General features: G+C 46.0%; 1 protein-coding gene across 7 annotated transcripts in view; it reads left to right on the top strand.

Annotated features, from left to right (window-relative positions):
- The first annotated feature begins 283 nt into the window (after positions 1-283).
- The window catches only part of ARHGEF2 (Rho/Rac guanine nucleotide exchange factor 2), a 111,951-nt gene continuing 86,659 nt past the window's right edge, over positions 284-25,575 (top strand). Inside the window, exons 1-4 of one of the 7 annotated variants that reach the window (XM_079956442.1) lie at positions 284-303; positions 13,596-14,010; positions 19,194-19,532; positions 24,746-24,917. In XM_079956442.1, the coding sequence (XP_079812568.1) occupies positions 19,252-19,532; positions 24,746-24,917 (453 nt within the window). In that variant the 5' untranslated portion in view covers positions 284-303; positions 13,596-14,010; positions 19,194-19,251. Of the gene's footprint in view, positions 304-2,014; positions 2,338-7,827; positions 7,971-13,595; positions 14,011-17,346; positions 17,379-18,019; positions 18,052-18,565; positions 18,619-19,193; positions 19,533-24,745; positions 24,918-25,575 lie in introns of those variants that run through there. The other 6 variants (XM_079956440.1, XM_079956441.1, XM_079956437.1 and 3 more) reach the window with 6 other exon arrangements.

Genomic DNA, 25,575 nt, shown 5'->3' with positions numbered 1-25,575 from the left:
TGTTTGCAGGAGGGCTGCTGTCTGTGCCTTGTGTGTCTGTGTGCACAAGGTGAGGGCTTAAGGTGACGTGTGTTTGTGTGTTCCTTGCCTCACCTCTGTTATCACACTGACTTTGCCATCCTCCCTCCTCTCTCTCTCCCCCTTCCAGGATACCTCCTCCTAGCCAGCTGGGATTATTGGTGGTTTATTATTATTTACTGCTTTGGCCCACCCAGAAGCCTTTTCTCCTCCTCCCTCTGTGGCAAAAACACACACACATCTAAACATGAATAGAAAGAGAGTGGCTCTGAGCATGATTTCAAGGTGAGCGGTAAGTCAGTGTTTCACTGGACCAGCCAGAATTTCACCCTCCAGGCCCAATAGTCAACAAAGACCTGCGATAGCTCAGCTTGTACAGGGTTGAGGGTTTGAGTCCCACGTTGGGCGAGAGATTCCTCATTGCAAGGGGTTGGACTAGATGACTGTCATGGTCCCTTCCAACTCTACAGTTCTGTGATTCTAAGAGCCCGGAGGGGTGGAAAGTGTGTTTTCACGGTATTGTTTATTCATTTATTAATTATTGCATTTATATTCCACCTTTATTTCTCCAAGGAGCTCAAGGTGTGGCATACATGGCTCTCTCCCTCCTCCTCATTGAATTCCCACAACAACCCTGTGAGGTACGCTGGTCTGAGCTCAAGGTCACCTCCAGTGAGCTTCATGGTCCAGTGGGGATTCAAATCCTGGTCTCTCCCAGGTCATAGTCTGATGCTCCAACCACTACACCACACTGCCTCTCAATATACATTCAACAGTGTATGCTTAGACCTGTGCCAAAGGGTAAACATGAAGGAACAACACTCTGCATGTACCTTGAAGCACTCTGTTCTCACACCTTTTTTTAAAAAAACTTTTTTTAAAAAGAAAGGAGAGGCAATCTGCACGTGCTCAGGGGGGTTTTAAAAAAACGATTTATTATATTTCTATGCTGCTTTTCATTCACATGAATTGCAAAGCAGCTTACAAACAATAAATAATGATAACATAATCTCTGGGATAGCTCTGGTGGAGCATGAGACTCTTTATCTCAAGGTCATGGGTTTGAGCCCCACCTTGGGCAAAAAATTCCTGCATTGCAAGGGTTGGACTAGATTACTCATGTGGTCCCTTCCTGCTTCACAATTATATGATTCTGAATGATAATTATAGGATACCGCAAATACAACATAAACTGCATAGAATAATTAGAAAATCGTCAGTAAATTACTGTATTAAATTTGTATAATCACCCCTCACCTGAGGATCATGACACAAAACAACAAAAAAGGGAATGCAAAGTACATATTTTAATTTTTTTTAAACGCACACGTGTTGTGCATATGCAGATGGGAGGTCTGGAGGAAGGGCGGCAGATTAGCCTAATAGATGCTAATAACAGCCTCTTGTTTCCTTTCAAGAGAAAAGGTGCATGTTCAAATACACTTTATTCTTCATTCCTTTTTTTTTTAAAAAAAAAGCTAATTGGAAAACCCTCAAGGACTATAAAATAGGGTAAATGAACTACAGTGGTTAGATTAGTCCACAAATATGTTTATGATGATGCAATATTAGTTATTATTTACGTACATAAGGTTATTTAAATGAATAAAAATGGGAAAAAATATCTGGTCTCTGCCCCTAAGGCGCATACATTGGGGCAAACTGGGTGGTAATAGAAACAATAGTTTCTCTCCATTTGAGATGAAGATTGATTTGGATTTCTTGGGTTGTGTTAGCTCAAGACGACCCTCCTCCATCTCTCTCTCCTCTCTAAGGGACGCATGATTTGTGCGCTGTCCCCTTTAAGTTATGAGTGCTTCTGTTTCTCAAGCTCAAGAAAGGACCTCTTTCTTCTGGCTTCCCATCTCATTGGCAGGTCCTGGGGCGCATATAAAACCCTGGAGAACTGGCATGGTGGGGGGGGGGAGAGAGAGAGAGAGATGGACCCTAACCTTTTTGCAGGAGGAGCAGAAGTTTCCCCCCTCGGGGCTGTGGCTGCAAAGAGCCCGCAGGCGGAAGGAAGGGCAAAGGGTTAACTCCGAGGAGGATCTAAACTCAGGGCGGCTGTTCCTGGTTTATTTGGTGTCAGGAGAGGAGGAGGCTGGAGCAGAGAAGAGGAAGAAAGGGAAAAGGCTGGGAAGCAGCCCTCAAGCCAGGAGGTGCAAAAGGTGGCTTTTGGTTCTGCACAGGGACACCTGATATCCTGGGTAATTTCACTCTTTTCCATCCCCCCTGAAACTCCAGAGCAGAAGCGACACTGGGGGGGAAACTGAGGAACTGAGCTGATGGGAGAGTGGCTTGCTCCCTCTTCTGCAAAAGGTACGTTTTGTAGGGGCTTGTTTGTTTGATTTTGCCTTCTCCCTCCCTTATTATAAATGGGTTTCAGGTGGTGATGCTCTCCTGTTCTCTTGGCAGCAAAACAAAGTTTAATTATTATTATTTTTGCTGGGGAGGACCCCAGAGATGCCAGAAGTTTGATGCCCGGAGTTATAGCTTCTGACCTCCCTGGATTGGAAGCTTTTGCTCCTTAAGATCAGCAACACAGGGCTGGTTGGAGCAAAGGCACTCTGCACGTGCCCAGAGGTCTTTTTGGTGACGGCTTCACGGGGGTTTGCTTCAGTCCTGACTCTTTCAGCACCAAGGCTTAGCCCTAGAGCATGTGGAAAAGGATGGTTGTGTCTCTCTGAGCATGGGCAGAGTTCTTTTCACCGAGTGAGCCGTGCCTTCATTCTCTAATGAGAGATGTAGGTCATGCATTGTGAGGCTGAGGCAGGCAGTACCTGAATATGAGTTTGGAAAGTTTTTATCCTCCCTGTTGGTTTGTGGGTCTGTGATAATTATTTTTTAAAACTGGTTCTTTGGCAACGGTACTGATTTGTTATTGTCGGAGGTTTGTTGTGGTTGCTTAAAAAGCTTCCTTCTGAGCTGTTCTACTGTCTTCAAGATTTTCACCTAGTTACTTCCTCTCTAACCTTTACCCTGTGTCTTGGGACTATAAAGCATCCTGTTGGCTTTTGGAAATAAGCTGATACCTCCTTGGAGCGCCTCAGAGTGGGATCACGGATATGCCAGCTTGCTGTGGAGGGAAATGCACTCTGCACATGTTAAGGGGCACCCTCTACTATCCTCCAGACTGATGCTGAAGTTAATCTGCCGTCTTTCCCCAAGGCAGGTGGTGGTGGTGGTGGGAGAAATAGGAAAGCTGTAGGGTATTTGATACGAGGCAAGCCTAAAGAATCAGAGTTAATTACATTGGTTCATTTTAAGACTTCTCTGCTACTTTACATAACTCAGTCGCTCTCGCAAGTGGTGTACAAATTCCATAATGAACGTAAGGACATTTGAGACAGTCACCCCTTGAAAAATGAACAAGGAGAAATTAATCCAAACATGGCAGTTAATAAAAGTCACATGAAAGATGGAGCAAGCTTGTTTTCTGCTGCTCCAGGGGGTAGGACGTGAACAATGGATTCAAATGACAGGAAAGGAGATTCCAGCTAAAAGTTAGAAAGAACTTTCTGATGGTCAGAGCTGTTTGATAAACTCTCTTGGAAGGTGGAGGGCTCTCTCCTACAGTAGAGGTTTCTAACCAGAGGTTGGATGGCTATCTGTTAGGGGATTCTTTAGCCGCAATTCCTGCATTGTAGGGGGTTGGACTAGATGACCCCCAGAGTCCCTTCCATGTCTGCGATTCCATAAGAACAGATGCTGTACTAGATGGGCTATTAGCCTGACCCAGCAGGCTCCTCTTATGTTCCTATATGCTGCAACTGCAGCATCCTGTGAGTGACAGATAGCCATCCAGCCATATTTCCAACTACTACTACTACTACTACTGTGGTTTAAACCACTGAGCCTCTTGGGCTTGCCGATCAGAAGGTTGGCAGTTCAAATCCCCATGACGGGGTGAGCTCCCGTTGCTCCGTCCCAGCTCCTGCCAACCTAGCAGTTCGAAAGCACGCCAGTGCAAGTAGATAAATAGGTACCGCTGCGACGGGAATGTAAATGGTGTTTCCGTGCGCTCTGGCTTCTGTCACGGTGTCCCGTTGCGCCAGAAGCGGTTTAGTCACGCTGGCCACATGACCCAGAAAGCTGTCTGTGGAAAAACGCTGGCTCCCTCAGCCTGAAAGTGAGATGAGCACCGCAACCCCATAGTCTGCTTTGACTGAACTTAACCGTCCAGGGGTCCTTTACCTTTACTTTACTTTACTACTAATACTATTATTTTTTTAATTTATATGCCACCCATCTGACTGGCTTGCCTCAGCCAGTCTGGGAGGCTTCCAGCAAAATATAAAAACACCGTAAAGCATCGAACATTAAAAAAAAAAACTTCCCTATACAAGGCTGCCTTCAGGTGTCTTCTAAAAGCTATATAGTTATTTATATCCTTGTCATGGAGGGTGTTCCACAGGCGCCCCACCCACGTAGTCACCAGAGAAACTCCCAGTGCCAAGTAGCTTTTGCGGTTAGGAATCTTCTCCTCAGGTTGATCTGAAATCTGCTTCCCAGGCAATTTCCGCCCACTGGGTCTCCTCCCGGCTTCTGGATCAACAGAGAGCAACAGTCTGCTCCGCCTTTTGCACGACCTAGGTCTCTAGGTAGTTGAAGGCAAGCTGCTTTGCCTACCCTCATCATCTCTTCCCCTACCCCAGGCAAATATTTCAGCGTTTCCTCCCTTAGGATGGGGTTTTCCAGTTGCCTCTGCTACTGTTTGCCATTTTAAAATTCTGCCCTGCTGGAGAGTTCTGTTTAAACTGAAGGTTTGGCTCTTCCGGTGTTAAGCGATATTGGCCTATGAGAGATATTGCCCTTTCATTTTTTATTTTATAGGCTGTGCACATATTAGATTAGCTGTTGCTTGAAGATAATCCCAGGGGTGCAAATTTAGAGCACTGGGGTTCCCTTCTTGAGGATTTCCAGTTTTGAATAAAAAAGCAAGACTGAGGCCAGGACACCACTTTACACCATTTTGTGGCTCCTCTGGTGAATGGTTTTTCTCTGTTGTGTGGGCATAAGCTGAGGGCAGAAGAACAGCCCTCACAGCAAATTACACTTGAGGACATTTGAGGTGAATGCTTCTGTTTTCCTGATTTGAATCTGGACCTCATTTGCTTACTAATGGGGGGAAATGTTTCCCTGCAAAAGACCTTTAGAAATGGAAATCTGGTTGCTTGGGCAACTAAGGGCCTTGTTCTCCACAGCTAAGTGGGTCCACTTTCCTGTGGGGTTCACCCCCTGATGAATTTTTTGCATTCTCCTTGAATGATCCTTAGGAATAACCACCTCCATGTTGCCTCCAAGGATGGGGCTTTTTTATAAACCACATCCACTGCTCCTAGAGGTCTTAAGAGATTTAGAGTTGCCACACAATTATGATTGGTGATGTTTTTGACACTCTTCATTTTACCTGTAAGGTTCAATATTTATGTATTTATTTCATAAAAATTATATACTGCTTGATTGTAAAAATAACCCCCAAAAACTCAAAGTGGTTTACAAAAAACTGCCCATAAAATTATCAATAAGAAAAATTTAACAACAATCCAAAACTTCCCAAAAGCTAAAATAGCAAGAGGCTAAAAACAGATTAAAACTAAAATTTGTTTAGGCTTGTCTAAACAAAAATGTTTTTAGCTGGCGCTGAAATGAGTACAGTTTCCTATTGGAGAGGGAGCCATACCATCTGTTTTAGAATCAGATAATTGTAGAACTGGAAGGGGGCTTGTGGGTCATCTAGTCCAATCCCCTGCAATGCAAGAATCACAGCTAAAGAATCTCTGACAGACTCGTCATCCAACCTCTGTTTGAAAACCTCCAATGAGGGAGAGTCCACCACCTCCCGAGGGAGTCTGTTCCACTGTTAAAAGCTCCTGCCACCAGAACATTCTTCCTCATGTTTAGTCAAAATTTTGTTTCTTCTAATTTGAATCCATTGGTTTGAGTTCTTCCCTCTGAAGCAGCAGAACGCAAACTCACTTCTTCTTCCATAGGACAGCAGATATCTGATGGCGGCTATCATATCACCTGTCTTGCATGAAGCGAGTCCCCAGGCTGGATTCTGGCACTGCCAATTGAAATAGGGTTGCCATATGTCCGGAATTTCCCAGACATATCCGCAAACAGGGTCCAGGCAGAAATCACAGAAATCTCCAGGAAAATAGCTCAAAAACTTCTTTTGCAAGAAAAACTTTGGCAAAAAAAAAAAAAAAGCTTTGCCCCCCCCTCAAAAGCTGTGTCTGGATTTTCACTTTTTGAAACATGACAACCTTAAATTAAAGGGGATGGATAGCCAGTGGTGGGAAATACCTTTTTGTACCTGGGGAAAATTTTTAGACGAGATGGGCCCGTAGCCTGGCTCTTCAGTGATAGATAGGGTGGCATTGTTCATAAAAACAAAGAGGAGAGATTTGTTCTTAAAATCTGCATATGTTGATTTATATGTACAGAGGCAAACTTAAACAGGACTATAATAAATCTCAGGAGGGGAAGAAGTCTGGGGCCTGCCTGGCTGCTCAGTTTGCCATCCAGGTGCTGCCGCCTCTATATGGGCAATGCCAAGGCTACCACTCTCCACTTCCTGCGGTTCTTGGCCTTTATTTTAAACCACTCTTGGACTGGGCGGGCCTTCAAAGATGGGGCCGCCCCTGTAAAGTAGGTCAGCACTTCACTCTGTTTGCACGTTCAGCAATAATAAAACAATTAAAAGACTGGCACAGTAGTAAAGGCAACATTTAAATGGATCAATACATTCTTTATTTGTATTTTACCGCAGTATTATCATAGGAGAAAAGTGGGGAGGGTTTGTTGGAAGATTCAGGACGGATAAAAGAAAGCCCTTCCGCATTCAACACAAAGTTAAACTGTGGAACTCTCTTCCACAGGAGGCAGTGATGGTCACCAACTTGGTTGTCTTTAAAAGAGAATTGGACAAATTTGTGGAGGAGGGGGCTGTCAGTGGCTGCTAGCTAGCCACAATGGTTCTGCTCTGCCTCCACGATCAGAGGCAGCAATACTTCTGAAGAGCAGTTGCTGTTTGAATCTTGTAAACTGCCTTGTGTATAGCAATGTAGAAAGTCGGCATAGCACAAACTAAAAGTGAAATGAAACCTGTGCCCCGTGACCTAAGGAGGTTAGGATCTAAGCCAGGGGTTGCTAGCTTTTCAGATATGTCGGTAGCATTGTATTTTTGGGGTGGGTGCCACCTCCTGTCACTTCTCTCCCCTGGATTAACCTCTCCCTGAAAAATAGAAGGAGAGGAGATCAACACACACACACACACACACACACACACACACACACGTGTCACTTTTCCACGGGATTTGGCCAGTAGCATCCAGTAGAATTGTCCATGGAGTTTTCTTGGCAGGGATACTGGACTGGCTTGCCGGTTCCTGCTCCAGGTGGATCATGTTTGGTCAAAACTCTCCACTATGACCTGTCCATCTTGGGTGGCCCTGCCTGGCATAGCTCATAGCTTCTCTGAGTTATTCAAGCCCCTTTGCCATGGCAAGGCAGTGATCCATTGAGGGCACAAGGAGAAGGGGACGACAGAGGACGAGATGGTTGGACAGTGTTCTCGAAGCTACCAGCATGAGTTTGACCAAACTGCGGGAGGCAGTGGAAGACAGGAGTGCCTGGTGTGCTCTGGTCCAGGGGGTCACGAAGAGTTGGACACGACTAAACAACAACAACAACATCCAGTAGCATTCATCTGAGCCATGAAAAGCCCATAGAGCTGAAAGAGGAAGTGGGAAAGAGAGTCACTCTTCCTCACTTCCTCCTTCAGTTCTGGGTACTGTACTTTTTAAAGGGAGGGAAAAGTAGCCCTTTTCACCATCTCATGACTCAGAGGCTTCATGGATGCTGGACTGGACCTCAAGGGTACCACTGCACTCACAGGCACCATGTTGGGACACAACTGAAAGAGGACGGGCAGGAGATAAAGCAGGGTAATAAGGGGCTGTAATTCCTGTTGCGCATCAGTGGCCTGTTCTCAGTTAATGCAGCTCTTGCTGCTGGTGGTTCGAATGGTGTGATCCTGGTGATGCAAAAAGCCTCTTGGTTTCCTGCTCCTTTTTACTCTGGTAACAATGCGGATAACCTCCAAAAACTGAGGAGCTGTAGCTCATTGGTAGAGCATTTGCCTTGCACGCAGAAGGTTGCTAGGTTCAATCCCCAGCGTCTCCAGGTACGGTTGGAGGGGAGTCCTGCCTAACACCCTGGAGAGCTGCTGCCGGTCAGTGCAGACAGTATTGAGCTAGATGGACCAATGGTCTGACTCAGTAGGGAGCTTCCTATGTATGCTATGCCTCTAGCCAAACCCAAACAGTTTTCTCAAGGTGTGCTTCCTTTGGGGGAGGGGGGCGTTGAGTGCTTGCAGTCTACCTGCTTTATGACCCTCACATTAGCCTTCTCTTGTGAGGGAGGGGGGTTAACAGGGCAAAGATTTTAGTCGCAGGGCACAGATCCCAAGCGGCACACGCCAGCTGTCATAAATGAGCAGGGTGATGAACATCTCGGTGGCATTATGCGTTGATGTTGCAAGGGAGTAGGTGAAGAATGCTTCAGCGATCTGGGGCGGGGAGTGGTGAATGCTGGAGTCTTCCTCCTCTGCCGTCCGTTATCTACAAGGCCTGGCTTCCATTAATCCTGCCAGTGTTTTGATTTGAGATTTTTCAGGCATGATGCATCAGCGTTCACTGGCAATTGCAGTGTCAGGGAGTAACTCTCTCTTACACGTGGATCCCTTGTGTGTGAAGCAATGGAGGGGCAGAGTTTCTGCTTGGCTGCTTATCTTTCCGTTCTAAGCCAGCCTTGCAAATTCTTGCCTTGTCACCTGTAGTGTTAGAATCCTGCAAAGGAGAAAACAAGCTGGAAGAGAGCTAGTTTTATTCCCTCCTTTTCTGGCCGGTGGTGTGCCACAAATAACTAGCATAGTTGCATCTGGCCTCCTGGACTTGTGGGCTCCTCCCCTGCATTCTAGATTACGCCTACGTTATCCAGGGTATAAACAGGAAACACTTGCTTGATTCTACCGAGAGCAGTGTTTTAGCCTCACACAACAACCCTGTGAGGTAGGCTAGGTTGGGAAATTATGACCACCCAGGACCAAGTCAAGTCATTTCTCGAACCTTGATTTCCTGCATCCAAGCACAATACAGATGCTGCTAGCATATCAAGCTGCCACAAGTCAGGAGCGTAGGTAACTCAAGGCAGAGAACAAAGCCCCACAAATAATGAGTAAAAGCAGCGCCTATGAGCCTGGAAACTAAAAAAAAGCCTGTTGATAACTTTATTTTATATATCCACCCTTCCAGGGTGAGTCACAACAATTTATAAGAGCTGTTCAGCAGTGGAATTGGACTCTTTTGAAATGTGTCCTTCAGTGAAGGTTTTTAACCAGGTGTTGGATGGCCTTCTGTCAGATATTCTTTAGCCGTGAGCCCTGCATTGCATGGGGTTGGACTAGATGACCCTCAGGGTCCCTTCCGCCTCGACAGTTCTGTGATTCTAAGGCTTTCTCCTTCCTTATCTCTGAATTCCACTCACCATCCTCTTTCAATATTGTTGTTCTTTCTTTTGACATTCCTTGAGCCTAGGCTTCAAGAGTTATTTACATTCCGGCAGAAGTGAGTTTTATTATGTACTTTTCCTCCTCTTGCCTGGCACATTTCTCTCCCCCCTCCCCCTGCCCCCTTTTTTGTATTGTAACACAGATTTCTTGACCACCCCTACCTCTTGCAGGAGATGGGTGGGCTGCTTTGGTCAGACCTGCTGTTGGTTTCTTAATTCTTTTCTTGTTGCATTGAATTTGTTTGGAAGGCTAATGAAAGCTCAGGGACCATTGCATCTGATCGTTGGTGATCAATGTGTCCCATTAGAATTATAGAATTGTAGATCTGGAAGGGACCCCATTAGATTTTCTCAAGCCCAGGCAGTGTGTGGCTCCAATGATTTGGGACTTAATCCCTCTGATACACCATAAACACACACCATATTTCCCTCTATGGCAAATATCTCAATTACTCTCCAGGATCAGAGGCAATATTTCTCCAAGTTTCAGTTGCTGAGTTCCAGAAGCTTGCAGGCTCCTGAGAGGCACCTGCCTGACCACTTTCGAAAAAGGGTGCCGGCCTGTGATGGAGCTGGGCTTTGCTTATCATTTTATGCCCCACTCCTGCCTTTGGGGTATGCCTAGTTGTCATTATTAGGGAGAGCGCCAACCGTTTGAAACCAGTTCTGCTGTTGTGGTTTCCTTCCAAGACCCTCAAGGATGATACTCTTGCCGGAGTTCTCTTTTTACTGGAAGTCCTTAACCCAGCAGTTCCCAGCCACCAGGCTCAGAAAGAGTTGCCAATGAGTTAAATAAAGTCACGAGAAGTTCCTGGATGCCCACCTTCAGGGGGGAGTCTGGCTGCCGCATCTCTGTGTGAGTTGCTGATCTCCCAATCAGCCTTCGCTGGATGGATAATTCTGTGTCTCTGTGTACCGGGAATATGTGGGTCATTCAGTGACTCCTGATTTGGCGTCCTCTGCTGTCACAGAAGACAGGGAGCAGGTGAAAGTCTGTGGCTGAGTGGTAGGACACATGCTTTGTGTGCAGAAGGTTCCAGGTTCAATCGCCAGCAGCATCTCCAGGTAGGGATGGGACAGACTCCTGCCTGAATCCTTGGAAAGCTGTTGCCACTCAGAGTACTGAGCTATATGGACCCAATGGCTTTACTTGCTGTGAAGTGGCTTCAGGTGACCCTATGACTACTTATCAGGTCTCTGTATGAGTCACCACCCTGGGGAGTGTCCCTGTCCGATCAGGAGGCAAGTCCAGGTTAGCAGCTTGGGTAGACACACGATAAGTGTGACTTTCCCTTCTCTCCCAGGATGGACAATTCTTACTCTAAAATGCAAATCTTGAAGTGTGTCTCTTAAATTTCCATACGAAGACTAAAATAGCATTTCAGTGTTGAGATATTTTGAGGGCAAATCTGGTCTGAAAGCAGCCGAATGTCTCAAAGCAACTTTGAAAAGCCTGGATGTAGCAAGAAAGGCATGGAAGGAAGTCGTCTTGTTGGTTGGTTGGGTGGAGAATTAAAATAGCCTGTTATCGTGTATGTCTTTTGCTACAAAGGAATGATAGAAATGTAAAGCGACTGACCAAGAATCATGAGTTCAGCTTGGAACAATCTTAAAACTGTGTTCGCTTCTTGGCTGTTTTTGTTGTTGTTAAACTCCTGATTGGATTTTCTTCGCCTCAGCATGAGCTTAACAGGCCCTTGCAAATTTGTTAGGTCGGCGGACAATCATTACTTTATCTATTTTAATATGTTGCCATCCTGCCCTTTCTCTAAGGACAGTGTGATTCCATCCCTTTCCTCTGTGATCCGGTCAGCAACCCTGTGAGGAGTCCTCTAACAAGCTTTGTGGCCAGGGATTTGAACCCAGGCCTCCCTGGTCCTAGTCCAATACTCTACTCTGCACTGGCTCCACATTTTAGAGGTTTTGCCCTCACATTTTAGAAGCCTAGTTCTTCTCACATGGGGTCCGTACCTGATGCACACTTCTTGGGAAATAAGCCCCCATGAAACCCCAGATGTTTGGGACTGGCAATTGTACACTTGTAGGAGAATGCACTTTTCAGGTGTTCAGAGGCACACCTGCCCGTATAAAGAGTTCACACTCATTCAGGACAGGCCCCCTAGTACGATTTCTGACTCGGTTTGCTTTGTGGGTGATTGTAAATCCACTTAAATCGTCCTACAAGTCTGAGGTCATACTTGACACCCAAACAATAAAAAGGGTATGTAAAGCCCCCCATCCTTCCAAGTTTAAGTGCATGTGGGAAAATGGATCTGTGTACAATCGAAATGACTCCAAAAGTTTGTGTGTGTGTTTTAGTAATTTAATAACACAATAGCTATTTTTGAGATGGTTTAAATTGATAAAGAAGTGTTAGCCAATCCAGTATTGTTGTTCGGTTTTAGATTTCCATACAAAGAACAAAACAATAAATCAATGCAAAGCTTAAAAAGCGCATAACATCAGCAGGCACCTCTAGACTGTATTTTGCAGGAGGGATTCAGCCGCTTTCCAGATCTTTGGGATTCCACATTTAAAGTGTCCTAAGCCTGTGTACACACAACTAATTCAAAGCATGTTTAAAGCACACAATTTCCCCGCAAAGAATGATAGGAACCATAGTTTGTTACAGGTGCTGGAATAGTCACTCTATGATGGGTGTGCAGTACAGGGCAAACAAAAAACCTCTTGTACCCCCGCTTAGAAAACATGAGACAAGCGGAAAAGCTCTTGGACCTGTGCATATTAGGCACGGCACAAGCAAGGTGTGGACAAGCTCTCATGGCTTGCTTTTCCTTCCCCAAGCAAAGTTCTTTTTCCCCTATTGCAGAGAGAGATCCAGAGGGATACACTGGCTCTCCCTTCCCCTCTGCCTGCCATTCCCTTCTCCAGGTGCCCAGCCTGGTGGCATGGCTCCGCTTTGTTATGTACACTTGCTGAGGTTCCCATGGAAGCGCTTCCTCCAAAAGTGGTCAGAGTTGACTCCCTTTCCCCTCTCCTCGGTGCTGAGATCACCCCTGCCTTCTGACCTCATACTTCATTATTCAAAGAAAGGATAACACACAACTCTGGAACGCAAAATGATTAACTAGGGGTTTTTTTTGGCTTTCTTATCAGGCGCCCCTCCTCTCTCCCAGAACACCTTTTCTCTACAGAGCTGGTGTCGGGAGTCAGCATGATGGGGGCCCTGCCCACGGCCCACCCTCCAGCAGGGCGCCCACTGAGGAGAGCCCTCCTGGACCTGCTTCCCCTCTCTGGCACTGCAATCTGCTTGCTCTCTGCCTCTCTGTGTACACCCCAATCATCTGAAGCAGAGCATCCTGGGAACTGTAGTTTGTCCCTCACAGATACTGTAAACCTTCACACCATACATTTAAGGTGTCACTTTGAACAGTTGTGGCTTTCCCCCAAAGAATCTTGGGTGATATAGCTTGTTAAGGGTGCCAAGAGTCCCCTTGGAGACCCATATTCCCCTTACAGAGTTATTGTTAAACCATTCATCTCCATGAATTTGTCCAGTCCTCTCTTAAAGCCTTCCAAGTTGGTGGTCATCACTGTCTCCTGTGGGAGGGAATTCCACAGTTTAACTAAAGAAGCCCTGTTCTGATCTCCTGGGAGCAACATGCCAAGCTTGCCTTAACTTGGAGCCCCCAATGTGCTCCCAGTTGGACCCCTCTGTGTTGGACACGCATGAACACTCACCAGTGGTTAGATTATTGGACTAGGACCTGGGAGACGAGGGTTCAAACCCGCACTCAGCCATGAAGCTCACTGGGTGGTGACCTTGGGCCAATCATTGCCTCTCAGCCTAACCTACTTCACAGGGTTGTGGTTTTTGTTGTTGTTGTTGTTGTGAGGATTAAATGAGGATGGGGAGAAGAATCATGGACGTCACTCTGAGCTGCTCAGAGAAAGAGGTGGGATAGAAATACGACAAACAAACAAACAAACAAATAAATAAATAATATTGGCAAGCTCACCTCTCCTTTCTTAATTCTCAGAACCAGGGCCAGGATTGTGGAGGAAGTGGAGAAACGAAGACGTGGATTTTGAGAAGAGGGACTGAGCCGCTTTCTGCCCATCTTCCTTCCTCCTTTAAGCTTCCTTACAGCCAAGAGAGCCTGAAATAATAGTACCAAGAGGTTCTCTCCTCGAGAAGATGTCTTCCCTCCTGGCTGCCATGGTCCTCCTCCTCCATATCTGAACCGTAGGGCTCCCTGACCTTCTGGAGGATTTAGTGCTGATGGTGCAGAAGATAAAGAACAGTTCCCACCAGCTGACTGTGGAAACAGGAAAGAAGCTGAGATCATCCTGTTTCCTTTTCTACCCTGAGCCATCCTAGGGGCAGCTGCAATCCTGCCCACAACTTATCCTCGTACTCTGTGGAAGGCACTGGCGGGGAGAGCAGCACAGCAGGTGAGCAGAGGTGAATTATTTGGGCCCTAGGACAGGCTTCCTCCTGAAGCTGGGGGGTGGGGTGGGGTGGAGTTGGGGGGTTCAGGCCTCCTAGAAGATGCAACTATTGTATCCATCCATGGCCACACCCACACTACATTTAAAGCGGTCTCATGCCTCTTTAAAACAAGTCATGGCTCCCCCACTTGCAATTTCTGGGAACTGTAGTTCGTTAAGTGTGCTTGGAATTGTAGCTCTAGTCATGTTCATGCCCTATATTTAAAGCAGTATCATAGCACTTTGAATAGTCATGGCATCCCCCAAAGAACCCTGGGAGCTGTAGTATGTTAAGGGTGCTGAGAGTTGTGTGGAGACCCCTACTCCTCTCAAAGAGCTACAATTCCCAGAGTTCCCTGGGAAAGAGGGATTGATTATTAAACCACTCTAGGAATTGTAGCTCTGGGAAGGGAATGGAGGGAGGGTGTCTCTTAACAACTAAGCATCCTTACCAAACTACAACTCCCAGGGGAAGCCTTGATGGTTTAAAGTGGTATCATAGCGCTTTAAATGAATGGTGTGTATGTGGTGCTTCATTCAGAAAGGCTAACACTCTGCCCCAAGGAGTCTACACTTCTAATTTTTTTGACTGTGGCGAAAAAAGGAGAGGGGGGGGGGGAGAAGAGGTAAGGGCAATGTTCCATGGAGACAGGGGAGGTGTCAGTATCGCAAGGGAGTGAGCAGTTGCCCAAGTGTTTAGACCAGCCCTTTCAAACGTGTTGCCTTTCAGCTGTTTTGGACTACAGCTCCCATCACCCCCAGTCAGCAGGGCACCACGCTGGGGAAGGCCGGTTTAGACATACGCAGCTATAGTTTCATTTTTAACCTTTCTTGCAAGCCTGAGTTCATTCTGTGCTTTGGCCCACCTGACCTTTTCCCCTGCAACTGTTGGCTACTCAAGTATGCTACTATCTTTAATCGTTTTTTCGTTATCATTTGGTGATTGTTGTGAGTTAATTAAAACTGTTTGGTTTGGGTATCCTGCCTTGTGAGGTCTTTGCCCTAAAATGCAGCCCTAGGAATTCCAATCGTTATAAATAAATGTATAAAGCAGTGTACGGTCTATGCAATGATATGGGCTTGTTTTCCTTGTTGGGAAATTTGCAACTTTTGGGGTGACCCAACAGGTTCTGCCTTGGATACTACCTTCACCCTTGCTATTCCAACAGGTGCACTCTTGCTAGGCCCTTGTTGGAGACACAGTTTCTCCAAAACTATGATCACATCTGACCCCAGCTGGGTTAGAAAGCTGTTTAAGTGCAAGATCAAAGCCAAAGGAATGTTTGAGCAGGACTTTATGACGGGCATCTCTTTGCTGTACAGATTTGGTGCTATGGCTGGGTTAACAAAAGATGTTTTATTTCTAACCACTCGCCTGACTGCACCCCCCAATCCCAAATCTTCCCAAGTGGAGAAATGCTTAGATGAAGGCTAAAATTATGAAGCCACGTTTCTTGTCTGGCATCCTAAAGTTTAGTTACTAAAATATTTTGGTCCCAGTTGAAAGCAGTACATTGTTTCACTCTGTTTTTACACTTCCTCTTCCTAAATACTGGGTCAAGCTAAGCATTCAGGCAATTAGTACTGTAATCAGGTTACCTGAGGAGTTCTTTTAAAAACTTAAAAGCAGCCACAGAGGGTCCCCAATTTGGATTGGGGCATTAGCAGTGGGGGAAGAAGTCTCTGTGACACTTCCCTGGTCTAAATACCTCCCAAAACTCTTAATTCACATGTAACTCAGACCTTTGTCTCCAGGATCCAGTTGGTTTTGGACTACATCTCCCATCAGCCCCTGCCAGCAGTACCAGAAATAAAGTAGTTCATTAAAATAGTGGCATTGGGCTTTGAATATACACTCATGATCCATTAATGCACCATGCTCAGGCTAGAGATTTGGCAAGCCTCCAGAATTCCTTGTGGAAAACAGAAAATTAATTTGCAGGATTTTAAGGACATAGGAAGCTGCCTTTTACGGAGTCAAGACCATTGGCCTTTCTTACTCAGTATTGCCTACACTGACTGGTAGCAGCTGTCCAAGGTCTGAGGCAGGAGTCTCTTCTAGCCCTACCTGAAGATGCTGTGGATTGAAGTTGGGGCCTTCTGCAGGCAGGGCAGATGTTCTACCACTGAGCTACGGCCCGTATGCAATATGATGTAAATTATACATAGTTGCTTAGTCTGCAAAACTGAAATTCCAGCTTTTCTTCGCATATCGTTTCATTTTAAAGCACAGTCATTTAGAGATGAGTTGGTTACAGGTACAGTGGTACCTCGGGTTACATATGCTTCAGGTTACAGACTCCACTAACCCAGAAATAGTGCTTCAGGTTAAGAGCTTTGCTTCAGGATGAGAACAGAAATCGTGCTACGGCGGTACGGCGGCAGCAGGAGGCCCCATTAGCTAAAGTGGTGCTTCAGGTTAAGAACAGTTTCAGGTTAAGTACAGACCTCCGGAACGAATTAAGTACTTAACCCGAGGTACCACTGTATAAATATTTTTACAACTTCAATTAAATGGTCCACCCATGGGAATTTTAGGAACTACAGGGAGAGGGTTATGTCATGAAATTCTACTCAATATTGATCCAGAGCAGATTCCAATGTATAGTTAGCAGCGTAACAACTTAAACACATTGCAGGATTCCCAAAAATAGACCAGAGGCAATGAATATTTCATCCAGCAGAGCTTTACTGCTACTGAATGCAAATGAGCATAATGGTCACAAATCCAATACATTCAGGATTGGCACTGTCCATTAGAAATCCAAATGCAGCAGACTTAACTAACTTACAATAACTTACAATAAGTCTAAAATCTTAACACTAAGCATACTACGTGCAGAGCACCACATCAGAAGGAAGAGAGATAGAAAGAGAAACCCAGGCTCCTTCTGTCCTTACTATTATATTCAGCATGACCTTGACAGAAGGGATAAGAGAACCAGTTTAAACCAGCTGTTCTCAGCTTCTCTGAAGGAATAACCCAAACATCACGAACCTTCTGCTTGTTTCTTTCTCACAGAGAAGCTCCCAGAACCCTCTTGAATTAATTAGAATAGGAAAGATCTCTACACATCAGATCAATACTTTCTGCACTAAGAAATGCAAACTGACAGGTTATAGGCTCTGACAGTGGATCCAAGCTCACTCCATTGCTATTTCCTATCCCCCCTCAGAACTATAGTTCCCACTCTGGGAATTGTAGCTCAGTGCCCTTACCAAACTACAGCTCCCAGGGGAAACCATGACTGCTTAAAAGAGGTATCGTGTGTGGTGTGAATGTGGCCCATTTCTGGGCCGCTCTCCCCACCTGCTATGTCATCTCCTCTGAGGTATCTGCAGGTGCCATCTAAATTGGTGTTTCTTTTTGCTGTCTTACCCGTCTCCCCTTTTAATGCCCCCATTAACGTTGCACAAACAATGCAGAGGCTCTATGCTGTTCCCCTTGTCTGCCCATCCAGACGCTCAGGCGTCGGCCGCTGGAGACAGAGCCCACTTTTGCCAAAATTCTTCAAAGTTTAATCAGTAACTAAGGCGGCAATGGAGGGAGTGCACTTAAAGGGGGGGGCTCCCCTTCCTCCTTTTTGCTCTCCCATTTGCCTGCCAAAGTAAACAAAAGAAAGTATAAGGGCATATTTATTTGTTTAGTTGCATTTATATCCCTCCTTCCCCCAAGGAAATCGAGGTGGAGTACATGATTCTCCCCCTCCCCACAACAACAACAACAACCCTGTGGGGTAGATTAGGCAAAGAGGCAGTGGCTGGTGGCCCCCAAGCTCAAACAGTCAGCTTCATTGCCAAGTGGGGATTTGAACCCTAGTCTCCCATTGGTCTTTAATATCTTGGAAGAAAGCGTAGCAACTCTAGGGCTGGCTGGTAGTTGTGAGGTAGGCCTGAATGGCCAATGCCAGGCCGGTGATGTGTGAGAAACCAGATCCCTTTGGGTTGTTGCCTCAGGAATTAAAATTATTCCGGGCCAGCTTTAGGAATGATAGTGTTGCAAAGGTATCTTGGAAAAATATCCATTTATAATGGGGGTCCGGGGCCTATAGGAGGCATTTGGCCTAGGCACATCCACACCAGACATTTAAAGCACTATGGTGCCCCTCTGGCTTCCCCCAAAGAAATGTTGGGTGCTGCAGTTTGTTGAGTGTTGTTAGGAATCCCTTAGTCCCTTAAGAAAGCTACATTTCCCAGAGTGGCTTAACAAACATATCTGTCTTCCCAGGTAACTGGGAATTGTAGCTCTGTGAGGGGGAATAGGGGCTTTTATAGGGGCTGAGGCATTTTTGCACCCCGCACCCCAAAATGTATTTTGGGAGATGCCTGCAGGTCCACATTTGGCCTCTGGGTCTGAGGTCCCCCTAAACCTAGTGTAGATTTGATGGTTGGGGTTCTGGGTTCCTCTAGAAATTGCGTTCCCGCTTTGCCAGCACTAAATAGGCCTCAGGCAGGCCTGCAAATAGGTGTGTACGGCCCTGTCCAGGCAAAGGAGTGAGATTGGGTTTGCGCCCATTAGCCCTGCCTTTCCACGATGGTTGCGTTTCCTGAACTGTGCTGCTGCCTACATAGGTATGAGCCTGTTGATGTGGGTAGGGTCAGTGGGCATGATCCTGGCACCCCCCCACCTCCATGTATTGATTCTGCCTGAATAAGGGGCTTGTGAGAGAGTCATCAGGCAGGGCATCTTTACAGAGTTGGATCTTTCCATTTATTTCAGGACCAAGTGAAATAAATGAGTAACATGTAGACACTGCTTGATGGTAAAAAAAATAAAACAACAACCTGTAAAGCAGTTTACAAAAGACTAAAACAATAAAATTATTGGTGCTAAAAACAGCTAAAACCAACTCTTTAAAACCTCAAAAAAGCATAAAGTCATTACACTGAAGATGCCTGCCTGATGTCAATTGGCAGGGAGTTCCAAAATGTGGGTGCCACCACACTAAAAAAAGCCTAATTTCTCACCAATGCAGAACAGGTATTAGGTAGCACCTGTAGCAGTGCCAGTTCCATAGATAGAAGTGGTTGAGTGGATTTTGCAGGTAAACCGATACAAGAGTATGTACAAGGGTAATAAAAACGTGTGATGGTTTTTGCAAGCTGGGCTATGCTCTTTTTTTAACATCAGCACCCTCTTTCTCCAGCCCCCCTTTTCATTCCGCAAAGCCTTTCTGCTTTTTGGATCCACGACCTCCTTGGGGAATGAGCAGTTCTGCCTCTGAGCTGGTCCTGAGCCCCTGTGAATGCACCCCTTGCCCTTCACGGGTCCAGAAGCGCCGCTGCTTGTCAGCTGTGGAGCCTCCCGCAGGAGGCTGGGAGGAGATGGAAGAGGAAGAAGAGGAGGAGGAAGGTCGATTCCTGGGTGTTAACATGCGCAGGTTGGGCATCCTTGGGAGTTCTGGTCATGCCTACGACTCCTTCCGGAGACACAGCTGGGAGCCAGGGAAAGTGCTTGAGGATGACCCGGATTTTGATCAGCGAAGGTAAACCATAGTAATATTATAAATGTAATAGGTCATTCATCTGTCTGTTTGTGGTGAAGGGGAATTTGCCTCCAGGTACTCTGACAGGGAAAGGCAACCCCAGAAAGGAATGCACATAGGGTCCCGCAGACCATAAACCTGCCACTCCCATACAAAATAAGACTTTTTGCGGTAAGAAATGTGATGGGGAGATGCACAGGAAAGTGTGTTAGCAATTACTTGATGCGACAGTCATATAACTTCCCTGCAAACAAATCAGGATGGATGCTCAGTGAGCAACCCACATAATCATCTGAGTATAACTACCCTGCAAATGAATCAGGAAGAAAGCTGGGTAAACAGGTAATGTGGAAGCGATCCTAGTGTCCTTTCAAGAGGGTAGATGATGATGATGATGATGATGATGATGATGATAGTTATTTATTTATTTATATCTCACCTTTTCCTCTGACAGGGACTCAAGGCGGCTTTCAGATAAAATAGAGACCGGAGGGAGGGGGACAGACAATAATTAAACAACAATTAAACATGGGTAGATAGTCTTAAAACTACATATAAGAACTATCAGATAATTGCAATAAAAAACATCACAGCGCCAGCCCTTTGCTTAAAAACAGTTCCTTTCCAAGAACCCGTTGGAACAGGAAAATCTTCACCTGCTGGCAGAAGGAAAACACAGAAGGAGCCAGTCTAACTTCTGTAGGAAGGGAGTTTGAAAGCTTAGGAGCAGCCGCTGAGGAGGCCCTCTCCTGTTAGCCCACCAAGCATGCCTCTGAGGGTGATGGGACTGAGAGAAGGGCTCCCCTGAAAAATCTCTTTGGGGGAATAGTCTTTCAGATTCTGCAAGTGATGCCCAGCTTCTTTTTCTGAAGTCATGTGTCCCTTTTTGGTCTTCCCATCAGTCTCTGCTGCTTTTGTTCCCCTTTTATCTCTCCCTCTCAGCAGCCTGTCTTGGGAAACAACCCTTCCTGATCTATGGTGTCTGGACAAAGCCTTGGCTTCTGGGGCTGCATATCTGTCGTACTATTTCTGTAGGAGAGTGTAGGCTCTGAGGTTCTAGCTAGTTCCATGTTCAGGGAGCCTTTGTACTCTTTTAAGAGCTTAAAACAGCTAGGCTGGCAAGGGTGGGGGAGACTGAATTTATCGCAAGGGTGGTGCTAGGGCTTGACCCTGAGTGGAAAACTATGTCAGGTGCTTGTTCAGGCCAGAAGCTGACCTCACTCAGGAAAAGGCGGTCTTTAAGCAGGGCTGAGCATATCCCAGGTTTCTACCGGTTTCTCCAGAAGGCAGCAGATATTGCAAATGCATTGTGGGCAACACAGGGTGGGTTTTTTTTTTTTTTTTTGTAACTGAAAGGGTAGATCTGGAATAAATTCAGGGTGGGGTAGAAATACAATATGGCATTTTGATACTAATGATGTCCTGTGGATGCTGAGAGCTGGTGGTTAGAATATTAGAGTAGGAGCTGGGAGACCAGGGTTCAAATCCCCACTTGGCCATGTGAAGCTGCCTGGGTGACCATGGGCCAGTCCCTGCCTCTCAGCCTAACCTACCTCATAGGGTTGTTGTAGGGATTAAATAAAGAGGGAAAGAACCCTGTACACCACCTTGAGCTCCTAGGAGAAAAAAGTGGGATATGGAGGCCAATCAATCAATCAATCAATCATTGCCTGCGTGAGGAGCACCCATCTCACAATAAACCCACACCTGGAAGTGCTCTATTCAGTCTCTCCCTCTCTCTCTCTCTCTCTCTCTCTCTCTCTCTCTCTCTCTCACACACACACACACACACACACTCACACTTCAACTGCCACTCTTTACTTAGGACAGCTCCTATTTTCTGATCCAGATTTCTGGAAAATCCCTGTCTCCCTTTTTGCCTTGTTACAAGCACCGTTGTTTTTCAGCTTTCAGACACTCTGTTAAATATCTTAGTGGGAAATATGATGCACCTCAGTTCTTGTGCTCATGTATTTTAGTAGAAGCTCACAAATACAGACTAACTTCAGGTAGGGTTCAATCACATTCCAACAAATTTGCTTGCGCAGTTATATTTTTTTGAGGGGTCTTGTGAAACAAATTTGCTCCCCTGCCCCCGTGATCAAACTTTTTGCAGTAATGAGTGATGAGAAAATGAGTATTGAGCAAATGCAATAGAAAATATGGAATAACACTTGCTTTGTCATCTAACCTCACTGCAAAAAAAAATCAGGATTGAATTATTAATAAACAGGTCACCTGGGAGCACCCTGTGGCTGCTCATACACAAAACATTTAATATAGAATGGTTGTGGGGTGTCCACACAAAACCGTCATCCAGACCACAGAAAGGCTGCTTGGCATTCATCCAGATTTGTTTGCGGGGCGATGTTATGAAACATTGGGCTGCTTATTGAGTCCAGTGGTACCTTGGTTTAAGCTTAGTTTATGAACAACTTGGATTAAGAATGCTGCAAACCCAGAAGTAGGTGTTTTGGTTTGTGAACTTTGCCTTGGAAGCAGAACATGTTTTGCTTCCTGTTGAGTGTGTTCTGTTTGTAAATTGAGTCCCCCGCTGCTATGGGAAAGCATGTCTTTGGTTTAAGAACGAACTTCCGGAACGGATTAAGTTTGTAAACCATGGAACCACTGTATTCATTCTCATTTGTGGGGAAGGGTATAAGATGTTACATCAAGCAATTGTTATTTCACACTGTCTGGTGCATTTTCCTGTGACTTTCCTTACTATGAAAACCTCCAGGTTGCTTTCTGGGGGTGGAGGATGGGTTTGTTGCAAAAGAACACCAAATCCAATTTAATTGTACAGCCTGCAGTGATGAGGGCCTAGCTCTCTGCAGGTGCTCAAAATAGTTCACTTCTTCAGCTAGCTAGGAAATGTGAAGAAAATGGTCCAAACTACTGTAAAATTTGGAAGCTCTTGGGACCCAGCATCATAAAGCAGGCATGTGAGATCTCAGGCTCAGGGTGGGTGGGTGTATATCCAAATAGAGCCCTCCAGGCCTCTCTGGGCCCTGCCTTTGGGCATGGCCACTCACTGGCTCTGCTGCTCACCTACATCAAGTGCTCTTACCTGGCTGGAATGTGTCCTTGAACTGCGTTAATGCCTCTTGCTTGCCTCCATAGAGAGGTGTGTGTGTGTACAGAAACTTTGAATAGAATGTACCCTACTGTACACATCTATTGCTCTGCCCACTTTTGCTTCTGACCCTGGCCACATCAGATAGAAGAGGTAAAACATTGAGCCAGTGTGGTGCAGTGGTTAGAGTGTTGGACATGGACCTAGGAGAGACCAGGATTCAAATTTCCACCAGGCTGTGAAGCTCACAGGGTGGCCTTCAGCCAGTCACTGCCTTTTGGCTTAACCTACCTTGCAAGATTGTTGTGGGGGATTAAAGGAGGAGGGGGAGACCCACTTTCAGCTCCATGGAGGGAAAAGGTAGGAAATACCGTAAATGCAATAAATAAGTGAAAGAAACATTGCAATTGTCACTGGTAGCCATTGATACCCTTCTGAATTCTATATGAATTTGTCTGACCTCCTGTTAAAGTTGTCTAAGTTTGCAGCCATCACTGCACCTTGTGGCATCAAATCCCCCAGAATTTATGTGCTGTGTGAGTTGGCTGCTTCTCCACAGGGGTGCTGTCTCAGGTCTGTTCCTCCCAGCCCCACTCTGTGTAAGGAATTGGTACCTGTACCATTTTTCCAGCTACCATTTTCACGGCTATTCCAACCCTTGACTGTAAACTTGCACCTGGAAGCACCTGAACTCTGTGGCGTGGAGTGGGGATCTTCCCAAACTCAGCTTGGTTGGATGGTCCCATCCAAACCAGTCTTGGGTTGCCCCCTGCTGGCAGCAAGGTGTTTCCTTGCTAAGGTCTATTCCAGCCAACCTGTTCATTGAGCATCCTAATTTGTTTGCAGGGAGATTTGAAGACATTGGTTCAATCCCTGGCTTCCCCAAGTAGGGCTAGGAATGCCCCCTGCCTGAAAAATCTAGAGAGCCACTGCCATTCAATGTAAGCAATACCGAGATGGGTCAATATGTCTGACTCTGTATAAGGCAATTTTTAAAATTAACTTTATCATACCTTTTTAACTATTCAACCTTGACGTCTGACAAAATGCTGCAGTCAGATTTCTGGCTGGGGTTCCCTTTAACACCTGTGTTCTGAAACAGCTGCTTGTTCGCTTCCAGGCCCAATTAAAGGTGCTCACCTTAGCGTTCAAAACCCTAAACAATTCAGATCCCCCCAAAACTTGAAATACCACCTTCTTCCTTACCATCTTTGGCACCAAGATTAGCGGATCTTTACCCTGACCTTTGACCCTGACCTTTGACCCTTGCAATGTATGTTTTAGGGCCCACCTTGTTTCTGTGTTTGCAAGTTGCTTAAAACTGTTTTTATTATTGTGGTTTAATTGTTGTAGCCCACCCTGGGACCTTAGGGTGAAGGGTATGTAATAAATTGTTGTAATAGTATTATTATTATTAATAATAATAATAATAGAATTAAATAGCATATATTGGAGTATAGCTCCTCTCCCTCTGACTTGAGGACAAACCCACTTGGGATTTCCAGCGCCACCCCCCCTTGCCTTCCCTTTCTCTGCAAAAAGAGTTGCTTGGAAAGACTGAAACTCTCCCCACTTCTGCAAATGTTTTCAGCGGTGGGGAGCTCTAGAGAGGGAAGTGTGCCTCTACACGTCAGAAGCAGCTTCTCAAGACCTTTGGGAAGGTGGTGGTGGGAGAGAGACAAAAATCACATTACGCACAGAAGGGATTTGCTGGGTTTCTGATGGATGTCAAGTCCAGCAAGCTCTGGTGAGTATAGTGAGTATGGACATGCACTCATGTGCAGGCCAGCTAGCCAAACCAGTGTGGCATAGAGGTTAGTGTGCTGGGCCAAAACCTTGGAGGCCATGGTTCTCGCAGCTGTGAGAACTGTGGCCTCCAAGGTCTTGGCCCAGCACACTAACCTCTATGCCACACTGGTTTGGCTAGCTGGCCCACACATGAGTGCATGGCAAGTTGGGAAACTGATACCAGGCTGTGCATATGAACTTGGTGCAACCACTATTTTAGCAATTGTACCCTCCTATATCTGTGCTCAGCTTTGAGTCTGCAGTGGGAAGGTCCTTTATAACTGGGTGTGGGTAGCTCAACATGGGATCACATTTAAGCTCTTGACTGTCTGATTGGCTTCCTTTCCAGCATGAGTATGAAAGGACTAGCCCACGAGGAAGTTGACTCCTCCACCGAGCAACTGGACGGACATCCTCAGAGCCAAAGGGACCCCCGCCGAGCCCCTATCATCCGTAGCAACGATGAAACAGAGTCCATGCTCTCTCAGGATGAAGAGGAGGATGACCAGGAATTCTCCCAGGTACGGATGTATGTTTAGATTTTTTAATCCCACTTTCCACACCCCCCAAAAGGTCATTTTGTTAAAATTTAGGATGCAAAATGTTGGTGGAAGATGCTGTACATAGACACCAGGCTTACAGATGAAAAAGGATAAGAAACAAAAGAGTCATATTAGACAGAAGGAAGTTACAGGAGGGATTGATTTGATCATGCTAGAATGAGGCAGCAAGATGTTGACAGTCATTTGGATCTCCCCTTCGGGGCCAGGTTGATTTTCCCTTGCATGGATGGAGGCAGTGCAGTGGCTCAGTGGCCCTTGCTCCTTCAGCCTAGGGTTAGAGGCCAGAGTGACCCTCCCCTTTGGCTGTTGCAGTCCCTGGGCAGCTGGCAGTTGGAACAGAATTCTCAAGTGCTCCTGCTCTGGCTGGGGCCCTAGGAGCTGGTGGAGGAGGTTGGAGCCTCTCCTGATACACCTGTGTGGAGAGAGAGAGGCCCTCTGGACCAATTTAGCTCACAGGTATCCATGTCAATGAAAGAATGAATATCCAGTTTCAGATGCTATAGGGATCCCATGGCATTTCAAGCAGGTTTAGTGACTGAAAATAAGCTCTTGCATATTCTCCTTTGTTGTTGTTGTCATAATGGTTGCTAAAAATGGTAGAACGTCATATTAAGAA

The sequence above is a fragment of the Podarcis cretensis genome, assembly GCF_951804945.1.
Source record: "Podarcis cretensis genome assembly, chromosome: 16".
Taxonomy (NCBI): Eukaryota; Metazoa; Chordata; class Lepidosauria; order Squamata; family Lacertidae; genus Podarcis; species Podarcis cretensis.
This window is presented reverse-complemented; position numbering and strand designations above follow the sequence as displayed.